We start from the raw sequence: 19,401 nt of genomic DNA on the forward strand, positions 1-19,401 counted from the left end.
CATCATTTCATCTCTCCTGCTGTGTTCTGGCCCTCCTTTGTGTAACCGTGGTATGCTGTGAGTAAGACAATGTTAAGAAAGCAGTGGGTAGGTTGATTGGTAGGTAAGGATCTTACCTCGGGGCAGGGGACTGCAGTGGGGGTGCTTTGGGGGGCGGAGCCAGGGCTGGGGCTGGGTCGGCCCAGGAAGGGCTGGTGGGAGTGACTAAACATACTGCCGGGCAGCTGGGATGGACGAGGAGCTGGAGGAGGGGTGCTGCAGTGACTTGAAGAGGGGGAAGAGGAGGAGGGGTACATGGGAGGAGAGGGCTGGTGTGTGGGGGCAGGGGGGAAGGCCGCTGAGCTGGTGGAGGGGGAGGGCACTGGGTGGGGCCGGGACAGGTGGGGGTGAAGATGGGAGTGGGATTGGGGGTGGGGATGTGGATGGGGGTGAGGGTGGTGGTGGTGGGGGGTGGGGACGCGGGGGTGATGCCCGCTGCTGGACCCTCCAGACGCTCCTGTGGACTGTCCCATGGTGCCCTCTGCGCCCCCGCGGGCGATGAGGTGCCTGTGCTGTAACTGCTGCCCTCCAGACTGCTGGGCTGCCAACTGCAGCTGGACGAACATCATGTGATCACCCACTCGCAGCGCCAGGGTCAGAGGAGAGCGGCCGGACAGGAAGTCACTGACCTGGAGAGGAAGAGGAGAAGAGAGTTGAGTCACCTAGTTCACAATATAGACAACAAAAACATTATACATCGAATGCTAATGCAACATACAGTACATGAAATGCATACTAACTAAATATATACCAGTATACCTTATATAGGTACATGTGCACACCAACTGACAAAAGAGAAGGTCTTTATCATTGTTTTCCAGGCTTGGGGCTTTGTTAATCAGTTTAACAAAAGCACATGTATGGATGTGAGAGCAAATAGACAGAACAGTGCATTGAGCTGCATTGAATTCCCCCTGCAGAGAGGCTGATACAACACACTATCCCATCCTGTAATCAATCACTGCCCTGAACACTGAAACACTGGGCTATTTACATTTGCTGGGAGGGGATGAAGGGAGCCTTTGGAAAACTCACAGAACACACACGGACAGACGCAGGCACACACACACACGCAGGCATGCACCCCCCCCCCCCACCCCCCCCACACACACTCCTGTTCCCACTATCCTTATAATCCAGAGTCTGAACATCATTACTATTCACCAGACATACAAAGGCCACCCTTCTGTCTGGCCCCGGGCCTGAAAAATCAGACCTTCGATACAGGATGCAGACCCACCCACCCCGCAGCCTAACACACTCATAATACCCGATTGTTCGGGGGTCCTCAGCGGATCTGGAAGGGCTGCCCATTTTAGGAGCGCCGAGAATGGGCCCCGGAGCCAAGCATGGAGGCCCTGACCCACTCACTCCAGGACACACACCACAGAGAGACTTGTCACCACTTGGCACGGAGGACACATTAGTCCCACACTGCTGCAACAATCTCCCTGTTGTCTCACCCTCCCACCCTCCCATGCCCAGGGCCATGCTATTGCTCTGGCCACTCATGGGGGGTAGTGGTGGTGGTGAAGGGAGAGCATTGACGGTCATAGAGCTCCACTCGCCACTCAGAACACTGAGGTAATGACGTCTCAGGTTCTCCCAAATAGAAACTGGAGTACCAGAGGCTCTCAGCCCAATGTGACACTTATGTGAGAGGGAGAGGGAGAGGGAGAGGGAGAGGGAGAGGGAGAGGGAGAGGGAGAGGGAGAGGGAGAGGGAGAGGGAGAGGGAGAGGGAGAGGGAGAGGGAGAGGGGAGAACAGAGAACAGAGAACAGAGAGAGCGCTCCCTCCAGACCCATAAGCCTTTGGGGTGTGCTTGTGTGTGCTGACCTGTTGTTAACCCTCTGAATCACCAGGGTCTGCCCTCCATCATTTCCCCCTCTTTCTTTTGCTTATTTATTTTTCTATCGACCGCCGGTTCTCTGCAGCCACGGTGACCTTTGCACGTTGGTTTTGACACACATTGGAGGAAAGGAGCGAGGAAGGGGGGAGGAGGGAGGACGAAGGGGGTGGGGGGACGTCAGCCAACACAACACCTCGATCTCTCAGCATCTCACAATGAACCAGCACGACTATTGAACTGACATAGGAATATGAACCCAAGATTATTCACAAGTCCTAACCACATGCCATGTTAATACAGTGACTGACTATGACGGTGATGACGCCTAAAATAAATACAAGCACTGAACCATAATGGTGCTGTTCTTGGTAAAGGCAGGTATAGAAAAGCAGAGGACAAAGGTCACCTGTGAGTCAACCAAGGGGGACAGGGCGAAAAGAGAGAGGGAAGTGAGGAGATTGGGATTGAGCGGAAGGAGGGGTGGTTGATTGTGTCCCTCACTGACAGCTGTCAGGAGAATGACTAGGCAGTTTTCAAAACCCTGTCACGCACACAAAAGAGAACGAAACACACACACACACAAAGCCAAAGGCCTTGAGGGAGTCACAGAGCTGTGTTTGATTAGGGTGGGGGTAGGGGTAGAGTGAAGCGGGGGCAGAGATGGCCTTGTCTATGGGGGGGGGATGACACATCAGTGTGGCTGTGTTGAGAGAGAGGAGGGAAGGATAGAGAACGAGTGAGGAATAGAGAGGCATTCCATCTCCCTTTAAAGACTAGTGTGGATGATTAAAAAAACACACCAAGATGAGATTCATGATGCATTCATACTGAGCTCCCAACCCTGCATGGCAAACCTCAAATTAGTCAGATATGCAATCTCCCCTCTCCTGTTTAGTCTCTATTTTTTTTCTCCTTCCCTCACTCCCTCACTCCCTCGGTACATTTCTCACTCCTGGCTCTGGCGTCTTAGTGGTTGACTCATAAAGCAAATTCTGAAGTTCTCACCCAAACCCCATGACCCAGCCTGTGTGTCTCACACACGTAACAGTGTGTGTGTGGCGACCTCCCCTCTGTAAACATTTGCTTACACACACACACACACAGCCAACCGCCCACCACAATGTTCCCATTAGGTCAAAACTAAAACGACCTAAGCAATGGCAGGAACTACAGAACTTTCAGCCTGCCCTTTAAATCTCTCACTCTTAGATCTTTGTGGTCCCTGCCTTTTCTTCCCCTCCAGAAATAAGCGAGGAACCCAAATAAGCCCCTGGGCTTGGAATTCCAGCCTGGGTTTGATCAGTCATTCTGCCCTCCGTGTCAGATTGAAAGGGGAAGACAGATGGGACAGGCGGCAGTTAGGAGCCGGGGATGGAGCCAGGGGTGGAGCCGGGGGCTGTGGACTGGAACACCTGAAATTGGTCAGTCTCCTGAGAGATGGGAGGTAACACTAACAGCTATAGCCAGGGGGTACATACTGCAGGAGAGGCTGTTGAAACCATCATGTAAAAGCAGCCATGTCTCAGATAGAGTTTCACTACCTAGAAAACCTCAGTGGTTACCGCACATCCCTGTCCGTACAGGCCTTGCTGCTCTCCGGAGACAAGTCCATATGATGTTGATGTCAGGGACGAAAAAAAGATAGGGTTTCTAGAACCAAGCAGACAAAGAGCATCTATCAGAGTTTTTAAGTCTTCAACCTCCACCGTCCTTCGTCCTTGGTGTCTTTACAAATTCCAAAGCCCTTGGAAGACAGCCACTCTAGTAGTGGAGGATGGCAGTGAGCCTGGGTTACGTTTAAACAGACAGGAATGGCCTTTTCATTGTTCCTATCATCCTGACTCAGTGAGAGTGGTATGCAGAAGTGAAGAGCGAGGACAAACCATAAGAACAAGGTGTACATTTGTCTGACAAAAGCGTCGTCTGATCTGTACATTTCGTAGACAGTGCTGTGATAAGGCAATGATAGCCTATCCGCTAACTGGGTGTTTAACAATGAACGACACCCGGTTCTCTGTTCAGTTCAACCTGACCTCCAGCTGCCATTTTGTTTTTGTTGTTGGGGGAGTAGCGGCCGGGGTGTCATTTTGTGTAGCTGTAGCAGCAGGCTTCGGTTGCTATGCAGTGACAGGAGGATATGATAAGCAGAGACCGGGGAGGTGGGAGGGGGGATGAGGGATGAGGGAGAAAGAGAGGATGTAGAGAAAGGGGGATGGGGGTAGGGTGTCAGAGAGGAGATGGTGGTGGTGGTGGATGGTGATGAAATATTCAGTGAGTGTGACTCTGGCTTCTTTTCTCTTTTTCAACTCTGCGGTTGACAGTTTTATTTATTGGGGTCCCTGTGGTTCAAGGAACTCATTTGCAGGCGTTCTTCCTTTGCACACTAAGCGTACTGAGAGAGAGAAGGAGAGACGGAGGAAAGGAGGGAGAGAGTGAGTGAGGGAGCTGGGAACAGGACTGAGCTGACATTCATGAACAACTGAGCAGCATTTGCGTCGGAGCCCAGAGAGGATAGGGATCTGTGGGAGGGTTCAAGCGAAGGAATCGCCCTTCTCCTTCAGCTGCATTGCAGCTGAGTAGCTCCTGGTCAACCCATCAAACAAACACGTGAAGGCGAGAAGTGGAGTTCAGAAACCAGCTTATTAACCTGCCTATCGACCCAAATGTTTTGATCGCACCGGGAAACTATTGATACGTTCTTTGTGCAGACAGGCGCTGGGTAAAGATGCAATAACATGATTCTCAAAAGAGGAGAAAAAATCAATGGCACTTGCATCATGCCACAAATCATAAAAGCAAGCCCCGTCTTCAAAGGACCCATCATTGGAGAGATAACCGTCTGTAATAGTGCCCGATAGGAAACATAAAGCGAAGAGGGTGAATGAGAAACCGTCAGCCAGCTGGCCATCAGCGAATTTGATCAGCTGGGTGAAAAAAAAAAAGAGACAGAATGGCAAAGTTCATAATGATATGGTTCCTGGTTCCAGCCCTCCATCCCCCTCTCCATCCCTCCATCCCTCCATCCCTCTACAATACCTCTGCTTCCAGCCAAGCACAATGGCTTTGAAGGATCTAAGGCATCAGAGGCAAAGCAATCCAGTCTATTCGCTCGCCTTGCCGTATCACAGCTCCTGCTGCTATCACGGATGCGGCCCTCTCTCATACACACTCTCCATTCTCTAGGCGATCAAAGATGGTGCAACACCAATGCACAAGGTCTTTGATTGCAACTGAATCAATAGGTTCTGACTAGTCTCTGTGATAAGGGGGGCGGGGGAGAGAGAACGAGGGCCAGGCTTAACCACATGCTGGCTCTACAACAGGACACCAAATTTAAAGGAACGTAGATTAATAAAACAACACTTGGAGTAGATTGGATCCCCCGTTCATTATTATTCCACAGTGCTGAGATGCAGTAGCCGGTAGAGTTTGTGTGTACTATTTACACAGAGTGAGTACAAAACGGGAGCTATATGTGATGCCATTATAGCAAATGACATCACAATTACACTAGTCCCAACTGATCTCAACCCATCTCATTTAGAATGGGTACATAAGGGGGCGGGGGGCGGGGGGCGGGGTGCGGAGGCTGAGGCCGAGGCGGTCATAACATAGTCCGCAGGCCTGATGCCTTTGAGCGGTGTGAGAAAACAAAACCCACCCACACCTCCTGTAGAGTCGTGTTGTGCTAATAGCCTACATTAGACATTGGGCTATTTTTCTATCTGATGTGATATTCCTGGCTTCCACCGCCACCCACACGCTAGCCCAGTCAGTCACGATCACCATGCTGCAGGAGCACTTGAAGCACAAAGGAGGCCAGCGGATGAAAAACAATGACAGTCACGACACAATACACACACACTCTATTTTCACTGGAAGGACACACACACTCTCACACACTCTCTGTCTCTCACTCTCAAATACAAACACACACAGAAACAATAGGACAAAGAAAATATCTGCAAATCCATCTCCCCCGTTTCTCAAACACAACTTGGCACCCCTCCTCTATGTGCCTGTCTGTATCAGAAAGAGATTACAAAGGTGCAGAAACACTCCACCAGTTTATTCATGCGTTCCCAGGCTAGGATTTATAGGGAACGGAAACAAATAGTCCCTCTATTCACTATTGTATTTCAGTCTTTCAATATACAATTCCATTTACACATTCAGCTCCGAAATTATTTATTTCTGTAGCCTTCATTTACAAAAAGGCAAGACTCCTGCCTGTATGCAAAACGCTTTGATTTGAAGTAGGGAGATAGCAGGTTTTATAGATGGGGAGATGCTCTCATATTGACATGGCGAGTCAGTCATTTTTCAATTCCTTCCACTCCCAAAACAATTACAGAACAATGATTTCCAGTAGTGGCTGACTGGCTGATTAACTACCATCTTGATAAGGTGGGTATAGTGCAGTTTTCTGGAAAAAGAAACATATTGACCAATCGCTTTGAGCAGTGTGCCAGGCACACACGGACGGATGCTTCACACACACACAGTTTATGATGTACTTCTAACACATGAACAGAATACCTTATCTAGAAAATAACTTGGAAAATATGACTATATGGTGCAGGTGCAGCTAAGCACATGACCATGAACGGACCATATAGTTACAACCCTATGACAAGACAAAGCCTTATCAGAGCGCCACCCCCAGCACTCACAACACTTCTCTACTCCTCTACCTCAGAGGTGACCTTTTCTCCTCTCCCCCTCCCTCCATCCCTCCCTCCCTCTACTCTTCCCCTCATCTTTGAGTCACGCCTGTCCTTCCAAACATCCTCCCTCAGTGGTTCAGAACAACCTGTACACAACACGCCGCAACGCCTTTAAAACGAATCGCAGTGACTCACCAAAGCCATCTATGGCTCCCTCCTCTCCCTGCCTTTCCGTCCCTGCATCCCCCCTGCCTGGCCTGGCCCGCCAAGCTCCCTGGAGGAGGGGAGCTGGTGGAAATGACAAGAGGGGTGACCCAGAGGTGATCCTCTACAGATTGTTAGATCCCACTATTAGCATCTGTCTGTTTTCAGACACAATGACAATGCTGAGTCTTATTCAGAGCCCAGCGGAGGCTGGTGGAGGAGGGTGTTGGGAGAAGGAGGGAAGGAAGTGAGAAAAGGTCCAACAGAAATGTAACAGTGTACTCCTCAGGGACCTGGCCAACATACAGCCTCCCCAAATACAATCTGTGTTCTTCCTCCTGGAAAATATGTCAATCTTCTCCTCCCTGCTGTCCTTCCTCTATCCTTCCAGCTGGGCTATACATTGATTTTGAAACGGCGTCATAGCGCTGTTTCACTTAATTGGCTCCAGCCGATGTGGAAAACAGTCATTGGGGAGACCTTAACCTAAAGATTGACTCTCAGTCATTGTTTTGTATTGGAGGGTTGGTCAGCTAGGTAGGTTTTGTGGATTGGACTGGGGTTTATTCTTTAAAATGTGGAACAAAGGGAGAGGTGGGGGAAGGGGAGGGCAGTGCAGTGCATGGGGGATGGTTAGGTTAGGTGGCTTGGTTTCACACAAGCATCCATGAGCTATGTACAATGGATAATCTGTCTTTTTCAAATCAAAACATCATCATTCAATAACAGTTGACGATATTGATTATACTCAACCACGGTAAGCATCCCTCTTCATCTCCCTAGCTAGCTACCATATTTCTCACGAATAGACCAGTAGCTACATCCCTCTGAGTCCAAGCTCGAAAGGGGATTTCATTCTTCCATCATCAGAAGCAAGCCTCTTAAATACAGCCTGCTGCACAGACAAACACACTCTCAGGCTCAACCTAAACCTAAACCTATCTCTGGCAGACAGAGGGAGAAAACCAGCCCAGTCTTGATGGACTGTCAGGAGGTGGTGGCTTAATGCAGCTTAGATGTCAGGAGAAAATTCGCCTGGGAAAGCCAAGCAGAGGAATTAAGGGAGCCAGTGCCCTTGATAGAGGCCAGCATATTCTATCATGGTCTGAATACAGCAGGAGCCTACCGCAGGCAGCGGGCAGGCATTAGGCAGAGAACAAGACTTGCAAACCACAGCAGATTCAAATGATAGGGCTGTGGACAAGTTGTTAAACAGAAAGGAGAGAGAGAGAGAGAGAGAGAGAGAGAGAGAGAGAGAGAGAGAGAGAGAGAGAGAGAGAGAGAGAGAGAGAGAGAGAGAGAGAGAGAGAGAGAGAGAGAGAGAGAGAGAGAGAGAGAGAGAGAGAGAGAGAGAGAGAGAGAGAACAGGGGAAAAAAGTATAATTGCCGGTCCTCCCTTTCCATGAAACACTTTCTCTCCCACTCCATTAAAGTCCGAAATAGATCTCTCCCTGGAAGCCAGGGTGCGGAGTACTCCTCTGAATCCCAGTATGAAGCAGGAGAATACTAGAAACCGTTATTAGCTGGGCTTCTATGAACACACTGAACTTCCTGGTACAAAACCTGATCTCCAATCCCGACCAGACTACACATATTTGGGGGTAGGGAGGAGGGCGAGGGAGGGGGATGTTTAACCTACCACTTTTCCTAATGTTACTAGCCAGCCACTAGCCACCACATCTTATTGCTATGGCTATTTTGGGAATCATAGGGTATCTGTTAACCTATCAGACACATTTAAGAGCTAAGTGCATTGATTGATTTTTGATAGCCTCCAAGTTGGAGGAGGAAACAAATAGGAAAGGTCTTATGTTCCTATTTTCTAATCTTACCCGGTGTCTGTAATCTCGCCCCAATCTATATCGTCCCATTCCACCTCATGAATTATAAAGTGGGAATCAATTCTCCCAGATAAAAAAAACACATTAAATCTGTTTTATACTGGGTTTTTTCTTTTACTGTTGGCTGTGCATATGAGCCCATTGAATGACTCACCAGGAGACATGAATTGTTCCACCATCTCACGTTCTTATAGTAAAGTCTTGAGAAACAAGAGGCAGGCTTGATGAAGAAGGAAGTCCTACCAATGTGACTCGTAATTATGGTAGGGCCTAACTACTGTACATGCCCTTTCCTGCTTCCTGCCTGCCCCGTGAGAGGCGAGGCCAACAGCCCTTGAATAAAGAGCTGTGGGAAGTCAGGGCACAGACTGTTTGAGGTTGGCACTGTTGAAGTATGAGAAAGCCTTGCCTAGTGGAAACAGCAGTCAGTGTGGGCCACCCGGCAAAGTCGTAACGCATGATGATAAAGGCTTGCTTCCAGCCCAACCAACCCCCACGCACACACACAAACACACTCACTCATCTGTCGTCACCGCTGTGCTGTGCGCAGGCAGGCTAGGCGCTGAGATCACACGCACAATAACGCCAGGATTTCCAGTGTAAAAATAGAATCGGGAGAGAAGCCACACTGAGGTTTTGACGTGTTTGAATTTTTTTATTTTACCAGCAGTCCTGCTAGAAGACTTTATGTTCTCAATCTTTATCATCTTGATGTTACTTGAGAAAACTTGCTACTTCAATGTCACACAAAACCTCAAAAATATAAGTGTGCAACTAGTCCATTTTATTAAGGTCGTATCTAACATCAGTGACATATTTTTACGGCAACTATTACGTGCATCACAGAGACATAGCACACCTTGAGTCAGTCAGCTGCTGAGTCAATACGTCATCGCTGTTGTTAGTGCCATCGACTCTCTCTCTCTCTGAGGTTGAGGAGGTGAGATCAGATCTTATCACTTTACTTTCAGTATTGATCATATCAGTGACTCAGACCAACCCAGTGACTCATATTCATACTGTATTTCAACAGTTCCAGAGAGGTACATCGAGTTCTTGGCCACTTTGTTCTCATGTATCCATTCTATGCTTCCAAGAACTATAGGCTAATATTGACCGAAATGCTTATCTGTCAATTTAATCTCTATTTATGAATTGAGTGTATCTGTGTTGGCTTCCTGGAAACAGCTCTCTGAGTCTCTGTGGTGAGGGGAGAGCCAATAGGGAGAGCCAGTCAGGGCTTTGCACAGAGGGGGGGGTCTGACATCACTCTCAATCAGGCCCATGTTGGGTGGAGTTTGCCTGGGCTTGCTTGCTTAAGAGGCTAATATTAAAAATGGTAAGAGGCTGGTGTAGCAGCAGCCTGTCTCTTATCTGAGCTCTTCTCTAAACTGCTCCAGCTTCACATGCAAACAGGTCTCATGCACTTCTTCTTTTCAGGGGCAACCCTGTTTAAGGTAAACCAGGGGTATGTCAAAGCAATTATATAATAATTGGATGATCTCCAAAGCAGGTATACTGAACGGTCTTCTCATGAAGGTCACTTAAATACCATTATTTGAGAGAGTTCTTACCTGAGTTTCTGTTAAACTCTCCAAAGCTTGCATCACTGACTGTTCTGGTCTTGATGCTTGAGACTTCAAAGAAAGGGGAAGAAGAAAAACCTTATTTACTGGTAAGCCTTAGTAGACAAAGGAGAAAGGCTGAGCCTTGTGCATTCAAAGATGACTGAGAGGAGATCAACACAGACTTAATTACCTACATTAATCTGTCTGATGCTATTAACACTTATTATCTTGAACCCAAACAACCCCCCAGGGCGTATAACAAAACACACACAGATGAGGTGTATGATTATCCTTACCATTAAGCCTGCTTCAACTGTAGGTACAAGGGTTAACTTGCTCCCATCAGAGATCCCTAGGTCCTGGAGTTTTCCTGAACTCAAACGCCTGAACGGGAGAAACAATTAACCATATTAGTTCACAGTCAAACTGACATTTTAACTGACTAACTGACATTAGTCTATTCACATTTCAGAAGCTCCAACCTTTTTACAGTTAGGGGAGACTTCCAAATGTATTTAGAAAAACAATCTGTATGAAAGTCTGCTTGAAGGAGAGCTCACATATTGATCTGCTGTCATACATTATTTCAATTTCAGGAAGTGGGGCTTGACAACTGTTTACAGTGGATATTTGGCACCACTGCCATTGCCTGAAGGAGAGTACTATTTTCTCTCATAATGTTGGACAGGAGGTCATGACAACTTTTTCGAGGACAACAAAATCTGACAGTTGAGGGTTATGACCTCTCCATAAACATTGCATGTTCCATTTGAAATTATGAATAATGTGTGTTTATTCACATGAAACAGGCCTAAGTGTTTCATTTGTTCAAAATCTTTTAATTAATAGCCTGCTATTTGACTCCCCTAAAAAGCATGGTTTGGTCCATTCATTTTCACTATTGGAGAACCATGAGCATGCAATGCGGCAATGCGACCCGTTTATGTGTGCTCTCTGATGACGGTTACTGGAAAGACTTTCCAACACATTGAAATGGTATGTAACCGTAAAGTGCTCATTTGCATTTAAATGTTTCGACATAACATGGTATTTGTTTCTTTTGATACAACTAATGCGTTTAGGAACTTGTAGGCCTACGCCTATTTACTGGATAGCCATGTCATTTGTCATTCTGAATGGTAATTTTCATGACCTCATCATGTTAAAAAAGAGAGGTGGAAAAAACGCGAAGCTAGTGGAAGCGTTGTGAGAAACCTACTGTACTGTACAGTGTGAACTAAATATCAAACCTCCAGCTGAACAAAGGCAGTCAGCAGCGCCTAACGTCAGGCATTTGGAGAGAGGATTAAAAAAAGGTTCTCGGGTTTTAAGGGATGATGTGATTTGGAGGCGATTACACGGGGAGCCGTGGGATGGTTGTTATTTAAAAGAAAAAAACAATGCGACTGGTTGATTTGGAAGTACAAAGACACCCTTAACATACCAACTCCCCTCCCCCCATTGTCATTTAACGCACGAAAATCCGACTCAATTGAAAACCGGCTATTACAGTTTCAGTTTGCTTCAAATAAAAAACAAATTACAGTGCAACACACGACTGTAAAGCATTGTTAAACTATCCCCATTGTTCTCGAGCACTCCCCTATTCAAAATGGCAAATACGTTCTCTCCCAATTGTCTCCAGGGGAGTTCCTTATAATACAACTTGAGCAGAAACCAATACATATCAAATCAAATGCTATTTGTCACATACACGTATTTAGCAGATGTTATTGCGGGTGTAGCGAAATGATTGTGCTTCTAGCTCCGACAGTGCAGTAATATCTAACAAGTAATATCTAACAATTTCACAACATATACCCAATACACACAAATCTAAGCAATGAATGGAATTTAAGAATATATACATATCTGGACAAGCAATGACAGAGCGGCATGGACTAAGATACAGTAGAATATTATAGAATACAGTATATACATATCAGATGAGTAGTGCAAGATATGTAAACATGATTAAAGTGCGTTCCCTAGTATGAGAGGAGATTGTATAAAGCTGGGTGTAACCATAGATCATGAAAGAGGAGGAATTCAAGGGATTCCTTATGCTTCGCCCTCACCTAATCTTCCCATAACCCCAACCATGGAATACAATTGTGCACCCCACTTACGTATAACATCAATTCGATTCTAAACCCAAAGCCTCTATATAATTGAGTATATATTTAAGATCAAATCCAATGTTCCGACAGACGGCAGCTGGATAAATAAAGTAAACATGCACCGTTGCTCGTATGCATTTCAGTCATTAAATGCATCCATCTCAGCTGTTAATCATTTGTATAATATATTGAATCATTAAATGGTATGGTATGTATAATGAACGCTGAAGGAGTCAATGCAATGTCCCCCACGACTCCCTCATTAATACTGCTCCAAACCTTGACTGACCGATGTGCGTCTCCCATGCGTAAATCCATACTTGCCGCACTGGCCGGGTTTAATGGTCAATAACTACTTAGCTTGAATATAGTGCTGATATGCAACCTATGTCATTCTTGATCTCCACAATGTGTTACAGTTTAAACAAATGCAAAATATAGAAATCAATAGAAATCAGTTATTTGTACAGAGCAAATGTATGTACAATGTAGTCTACTATAGCATGCATGCACATAACATTTGACCGTAGGATATACTGATGTTTATAGATGTACTCACGTTTCTTTATGTAGAAGGGTGAGTCTTTCTTTTGGTACTTTGAGTCTCTGAGAAAGTCTTCTCTTCAGTCCTTCCACAGTCTCCTCCAGGGGAAGAGAGAGCTCGAAGCGTGTGCCGGTTGTGGAATGGATGTACAAATTCATGGAGGGTTCACTCGGGACGGCCTCGCAGGACGGAGCCCCGCGGCTGGTGCAGCTCCGGGCGCTAGGATGTTGGTCCATTCGATAGCCTGTGGTCAGGGGGGAGACAAGGCGAGTGGAGCGGGGTTGGAGAGAAAGAGCAGACCCTTTACGCAGTGTCCCTTGTTTTCAGAGAGAGAAACTGCTTGCATTCAAAAGAGAGAAAGAGGATCTCTCTCCTGGTGTCTTTCTTTCACTGTATACCGACTCTGAATAAACCAGTCTTCCCTCTTCTGATTATATCATGATAATATTCCCAGAACGAGTCTAATAGAGAAAGGCTTTGTTGCGCTTTTCTTGTGTATGCGGCTTGCTCAAGAGAGGTTCCAACTTCCACTCCAAATGTTCCAGATTTTTAAATGCTACAGAGGTGGATGATTGCCAGGCAGCGATACAAGTATCACAGGAAATATGCCAAGGACCATCAATTAGAACTATTGCCTTTCTGAGAGAAAATGCGCAATATAGGCTATGCCTTTCTGTCCTTATTGTTTTAAATGCATGGGAATGAAAACTGCATTGAAGCCAAACACAAGACCTACAGAATAAAAAAAAAGCCTCAGAAGATTAATACAGTAAAGCTCTCTGTTGCGCACCCATGACCCCGGCAGCTCCAACGAAACATCTACACTGAGCATTGTCACAAAGTAGCTCACTTCCACCACGACAAAAACACGCCTACATTCAGCAGACATTCTACCCAATCACAAGAGAAGTCATTTAGGACGCTGTTGATCTAAACCAATGGCAAAAGTAGATACACACCCACGTGGAGGACAGATGCCTCGTTTTAACTCTCCCACACCATTTTGGTCACAAAAACCAATCGGATTGAAGGGGGCTAGGCCTTGTAGCGTCACGCAATAATATGATAGTTCCAGCCCACTCAGGCAACTTTAGGCCATTCATAATATATTACAGTCAAAATATAGCCCTATATGTGGTGGAATTAAAAATCCAATACCAAAGACTGCTGTAATGAAAATATACTACGTAATGTTCTTACATAGATGCTTTATGTGGGTAGGACTTTAAATGTAAGATTATGTTTTATTATAGGTTATGCAGACTACAATGGCAACAATGCATGTAGGTTGCACAATGCATGTAAATTGCCACGTTGTCCATATCCTATAACTATGTTATGTACATTCAATGTTGCGCAATCTCAGGTTTCACATGTTGGCTATCATCGTCATCATTAATAGTACAGTGCTGACGTCATCTCCTTCCTTCTAACCTCTGCTGCATCCAAATCCATTAGGAGGTAATCGCCCGCGGTATGCAAATAACACATTAGACGGGGTATTCTCTTCAGGAAGTGCGGTTGTGCGGTTTGTCATCAGATATTTCAGATGTTCTCGGGAAAGAATATGGACATTGGTGGCATACAGGGCTCGCCTACTACGTCATGCATTCCCTACAATCAGCTTTACAAGAAAAAGAGCCCATATTGGCTACTCAGATCCACCAGATATTCGGTGCATAGGTCTACCGGTAATTGCGCATTGCCAACTGTTTAGAAACTATCCATATGTTAATCCATGGACTTCTCTGAAAGCCCATGCCATTTTTTCTGCAACATAAATTCACATACCCTACTTGGGCGACAGTTTTGCATGTCAACTGCTAAATATCACAGACATCAGGTTACTTCAGAGAAGTGCGTTCTCCATTTATCCTCCTCGAAAATCTAACTTTGGCGGAGTCTTGGGCTACATGGCCATAAGAGAAAAGGTTCAAACGGGCCGCTTTGACTACTTACATACCGTAACTTACATAGTAAAGGGAGAAATATGTATTCTATGTAGGGCAAATGTCGACAAAACGTATTATTGGCGTTGAATAAAACCAGATACTCGCTCGCCCTCCAGTGGTCAATGTGGACACTTTGGGAGCCTGAATTTGACAGGTGAATCCCAACCCTGTTGACTCATATGGCCTAGACGGCCTATACATCTGCTCTAACAGGTTGTTGGCGCTATAATCTGGTTAGAACATCTAATCCACAAGCACTGAATATTGATCTGATTATGTTTTCAATGCTACATGTGTTTAAGAAATGTTGAAGCACACATTGCACACCATGTCTATTTATTGTTGAAGGTGTTTATAACACATTTATAATGAGAATAAAGTAAGATAGCCTACCCGCAATGACCCTCTGAGTATAGCTACAGCTGACTGAGAGTCGGTGTAGCCAAATGATATCATATCACAGACTCTGCGCTTGACGTCTATAAAGAAAGGTAGGTTGTGTTGCTTATAATGACATAATGGGTGCTGTCATCAGCTATCCTGTAGGTCAGGGATAACCACCACTGTTCCTGTCTGCAGATGGCAGATAACATCAGGTGACGTATCAATTTAATCTTGCATAGCCTACATGTAGTTGTATAATTTCGAAACTCTTGAAATCTGGCAGAACAAAAGTGTGCTTCAGGTGGCCTTTTATAACCATAACAAAAATACTTGTTTTGCTTATACATTTCCAAAGGTAACCTACCTCAAATTTCTAACCTAACCTTAAAGAGGCAATCAGCAGTTGAAACATTAACAAAGCCAATCCCAGCACCTGTTGCGGTAAAAAGCTGAGTGACGAGGCTGGAGAAATATAACCAATTTTAAATTCATAGACAGAGCTCTGGATTCAAGGACTGACCATCCATGATGTCACAATTCTAGTTTGAACTATGTTTTGAAGCTATATAGTGTTTGTTTACATTTACTGTGTTTAAAGACATTGAAGAAAAACAATCTTATATTTTGGGTTCTGATGGGGTAGGACCGTTGAACTGAGCTCATGGGGCATTTATAAGTTATATTCCTCAAGAACCAATGGGTACATATCATTAATTTATACATAAAAAAAATTGATGTAGCAACTACAGATTGCCCCTTTAAAGTCAAAGTTATTAAAACTCTAGAATCATCATTTACCACATTGTACAAATATGAATTATGACTATAGGTTTGACATGATTCCAAAGTTGGAAAGGAACTTACCAATTATTGTGGAGAGAACTTTAAAGCTTCGCGATAAAGCTTTTGTTTTTCTAATACGTTTCCACAGATATGGAATGTAAATCTTCCCAAACTGAGAAACACTGAGGTATATCCAGTAAAGATATGCTAGCATCCACTGTGACAGTAAATTCTCAGACAAATCTGTGAGTCTTCACTGTAGTAAGGACCGCTCTGTAGCCTACTCCTCTTGCTTACCACTTGAGTGTCTTAAAATGCCCGTGTGATGTTTGCGCACCGGGAGATGAGACACCTCTTATCCTAGCCCTCTCGGATATGGGTGGAGAGTATGGTTCTTGATATGTCAGCATGTGATTTAAGGTAGCCGCGGAATTCCTCCTCACATGCGAGTTCCTTTCCCAGACCTGCTGCCTAATTCGTTCTCCACTATCGGAAAGAATGTGCTTGCGCAAAGGTTTAAATTGCTGCACGGGATTGGTAGGGTCTCTGTGGGAGTGCCTCTATGGTAGTCTAAACAAGGGTAAGGACTTTTATCCCTTTAAGAACACGGACATTATAAATCATATTCAACTGAGTTACGACCTTTAAAAAAAGTAAATGAAGTATAGAGATTTCAGGGGTGTAACCTTCCTCTGACGACAAGAAAAAAACATTCAAAGAGGAAAACATCTCTTGGCAACCAGTGCAGGAAAACACAGTGCATGGTTACAAGCTCACCTGAATACAAATAAAGAAAAGGTTATTTGGCAAAATAATCATTATACATGCATACAAGTGCCTCATTGTTCATGTGGTATGTGTAGATGTCAGTTTGTGTGCAAACTTGTCAATAAACCCTTACATGAAGTCCATAAGTAGATTTGATGCAGTAAGTTGCAGTGTAGTCAGTATACATTAGGCTAAATACTTATTTATATTCATTCATGTGTTGTATAAGTATCAAATCAAATCCAATCAAACTTTATTTAAAGTGTAGGCCTATCTAATATCGCAACACACTTTACATGAAAACAATAAAGTATGGGAGCACACTGTAAAAAAGAAAATTCCAATGTTGTTTGAAACACAATTGTGTGATTCAATAAACCCGATGCCCCTTATTTTCTTAAAAACAGGGTGTTGTAATTATACTCACTAGTCTTGTTGAGGCCGAAGCGTTTTAATATGAACCTGTACCCACAGGTGCAGTCCTTAACATCACGACTCAGTCACATCACAGCATGCTGAGTCAGCCTATTCCTGGCCCAGAGAGGGGGGCTGAGAGAGAGAGGGGAGGATGAGAGACAAGCACCACTGTCTGCTGCACTGTAAAATAAAATCTAGTTGTTACAACTAATTATTATTAAGTAACTGGTTCCACAGCCTTTTTTGTTTTTACTCAACTTTTCGGTCCAAGTGTTACCTGAACAAACCAAAAAATAGTTGGCCCAAACCTAGCTCCAATTTGAGAAAACTTAGGCAAAAACCCTCTGAGTATAGCTACAGCTGACTGACAGTTGAGGTAGCCTAATGATATCATATCACAGACTGTGCTTGACGTCTATAAAGAGAGGTAGGTTGTGTTGCCGGCTTATAATTACATAATGTGTGCTGTCATCAGCTATCCTATAGGTCAGTGATAACCACCACTGTTACTGTTTGCAGATGGCAGATAGCATCAGTTGACAAATACATTTCATCGGGACCGCCGATTGCTGAAGTGTGTAGCGCGTAAAAATTGTCTGTCCTCGGTTGCAACACTCACTAACGAGTTCTAAACTGCCTCTGGAAGCAATTAAATGGGTTTCCATGGCCGTGTCTTCTGGTCATGTAAGATCACCATGCGCAATGCCAAGCATCGGCTGGAGGGGTGTAAAGCACGCCGCCATTGGACTCTGGAGCAGTGGAAATGCGTTCTCTGGAGTGATGAATCACGCTTCACCATCTGGGAGTCCGACGGACGAATCTGGGTTTGTCGGATGCCAGGAGAACGCTACCTGCCCCAATGCATAGTGCCAACTGTAAAGTTTGGTGGAGGAGGAATAATGGTCTGGGGCTGTTTTTCATGGTTCGGGCTAGGCCCCTTAGTTCCAGTGAAGGGAAATCTTAACACTACAGCATACAATTACATTCTAGGCGATTCTGTGCTTCCAACTTTGTGGCAACAGTTTGGGGAAGGACCTTTCCTGTTTCAGCATGACAATGCCCCCGTGCACAAAGCGAGGTCCATACAGAAATGGTTTGTCGAGACCAATGTGGAAGAACTTGACTGGCCTGCACAGAGCCCTGACCTCAACCCCATCAAACACCTTTGGGAGGAATTGGAATGCCGACTGCAAGCCAGGCCTAATTGCCCAACATCAGTGCCCGACCTCACTAATGCTCTTGTGGCTGAATGGAAGCAAATCCCTGCAGCAATGTTCCAACAGCTAGTGGAAAGCCTTCCCATAAGAGTGGAGGCTATTATAGCAGCAAAGGGGGGACCAAATCCACATTAATGCCCATGATTTTGGAATGAGATGTTCGACAAGCAGGTTTCCACATACTTCTGGTCATGTAGTGTATGTTCATTTAACTATAAATTATTATTTGGGCATCTTAACTAAAAAAGGCTGTGCAACTGGTTACACACACACAAATATTGATTTTAACTTACAATGTTTTCAATGTAAATATTTGACACAGGTTGACATACATTATTATGTTGTGCATGTTCATTTATACAGTAATTATAATTCAACATGTCCTCACAACCTCTTGGTTCTGTCACGCCCTGGCTCTGGGGACACTGTTATGTTGAGCCAGGGTGTGTAATTCTATGTTTGTATTTCTATGTTGGCCTGAGTGACTCCCAATCAGAGGCAACGAGTGTCAGCTGGTTGTCTCTGATTGGGAGCCATATTTAACTGTCTGTCTTTCACTTTGTGTTTGTGGTTTCTTGTTCTTGTTTGGTTTGTGTTAAACCGTAGACATCACGTTATCGTCCGTTGTTTTGATCGTGTGATCATTCTATTAATAAATATGTACGCATTCAACGCTGCGCCTTGGTCTCTCCCTGACGTTCGTGACAGGTTCATGGGATTCCGATCTTCCTGTTATGGCACCATGTCTGTGTCAATGATCAATTAATCAGACTATTCTCTCATCATTGATTTGATTGACTTATTTCAGCAATTTTTGGTTTTTCTGTATAGCTGTCTAATGTTGGTGGGGCATATTACTCTGTTTTAATGTTATTCCTTAATCACTATGATAAATCAAATCGTTTTTCTTGAGTGTACTTTTAACAGAGCTGAGATTTACTTTGAAGTGCAAAGTGTAGCAGTACAGGTGAAATCAGTCATTGACGCAGACATGGTGGCGTAGCAGGAAGATTAGAATGCAGTGAACCAAAAGGTTGTGAGTTCAAA

The 19,401-nt window shown here is 44.9% G+C and overlaps 1 protein-coding gene across 2 annotated transcripts in view; it reads right to left on the reverse strand.

Moving 5' to 3' along the window:
* Positions 1–16,283, reverse strand: part of midn (midnolin) — a 28,589-nt gene extending 12,306 nt beyond the window's left edge. The window contains exons 1-5 of one of the 2 annotated variants that reach the window (XM_084163965.1): positions 16,034–16,283; positions 12,849–13,077; positions 10,466–10,553; positions 10,176–10,238; positions 117–668 (exon numbers count right to left, since the gene is read on the reverse strand). In XM_084163965.1, coding sequence (XP_084020091.1) covers positions 117–668; positions 10,176–10,238; positions 10,466–10,553; positions 12,849–13,077; positions 16,034–16,166 — 1,065 coding nt within the window. In that variant the 5' untranslated portion in view covers positions 16,167–16,283. Of the gene's footprint in view, positions 1–116; positions 669–10,175; positions 10,239–10,465; positions 10,554–12,848; positions 13,078–15,178; positions 15,198–16,033 lie in introns of those variants that run through there. The other variant, XM_084163966.1, reaches the window with a different exon arrangement.
* Positions 16,284–19,401: the final 3,118 nt, after the last annotated feature.

Source organism: Coregonus lavaretus (assembly GCF_964263955.1).
Source record: "Coregonus lavaretus genome assembly, chromosome: 6".
NCBI classification, from domain to species: Eukaryota; Metazoa; Chordata; class Actinopteri; order Salmoniformes; family Salmonidae; genus Coregonus; species Coregonus lavaretus.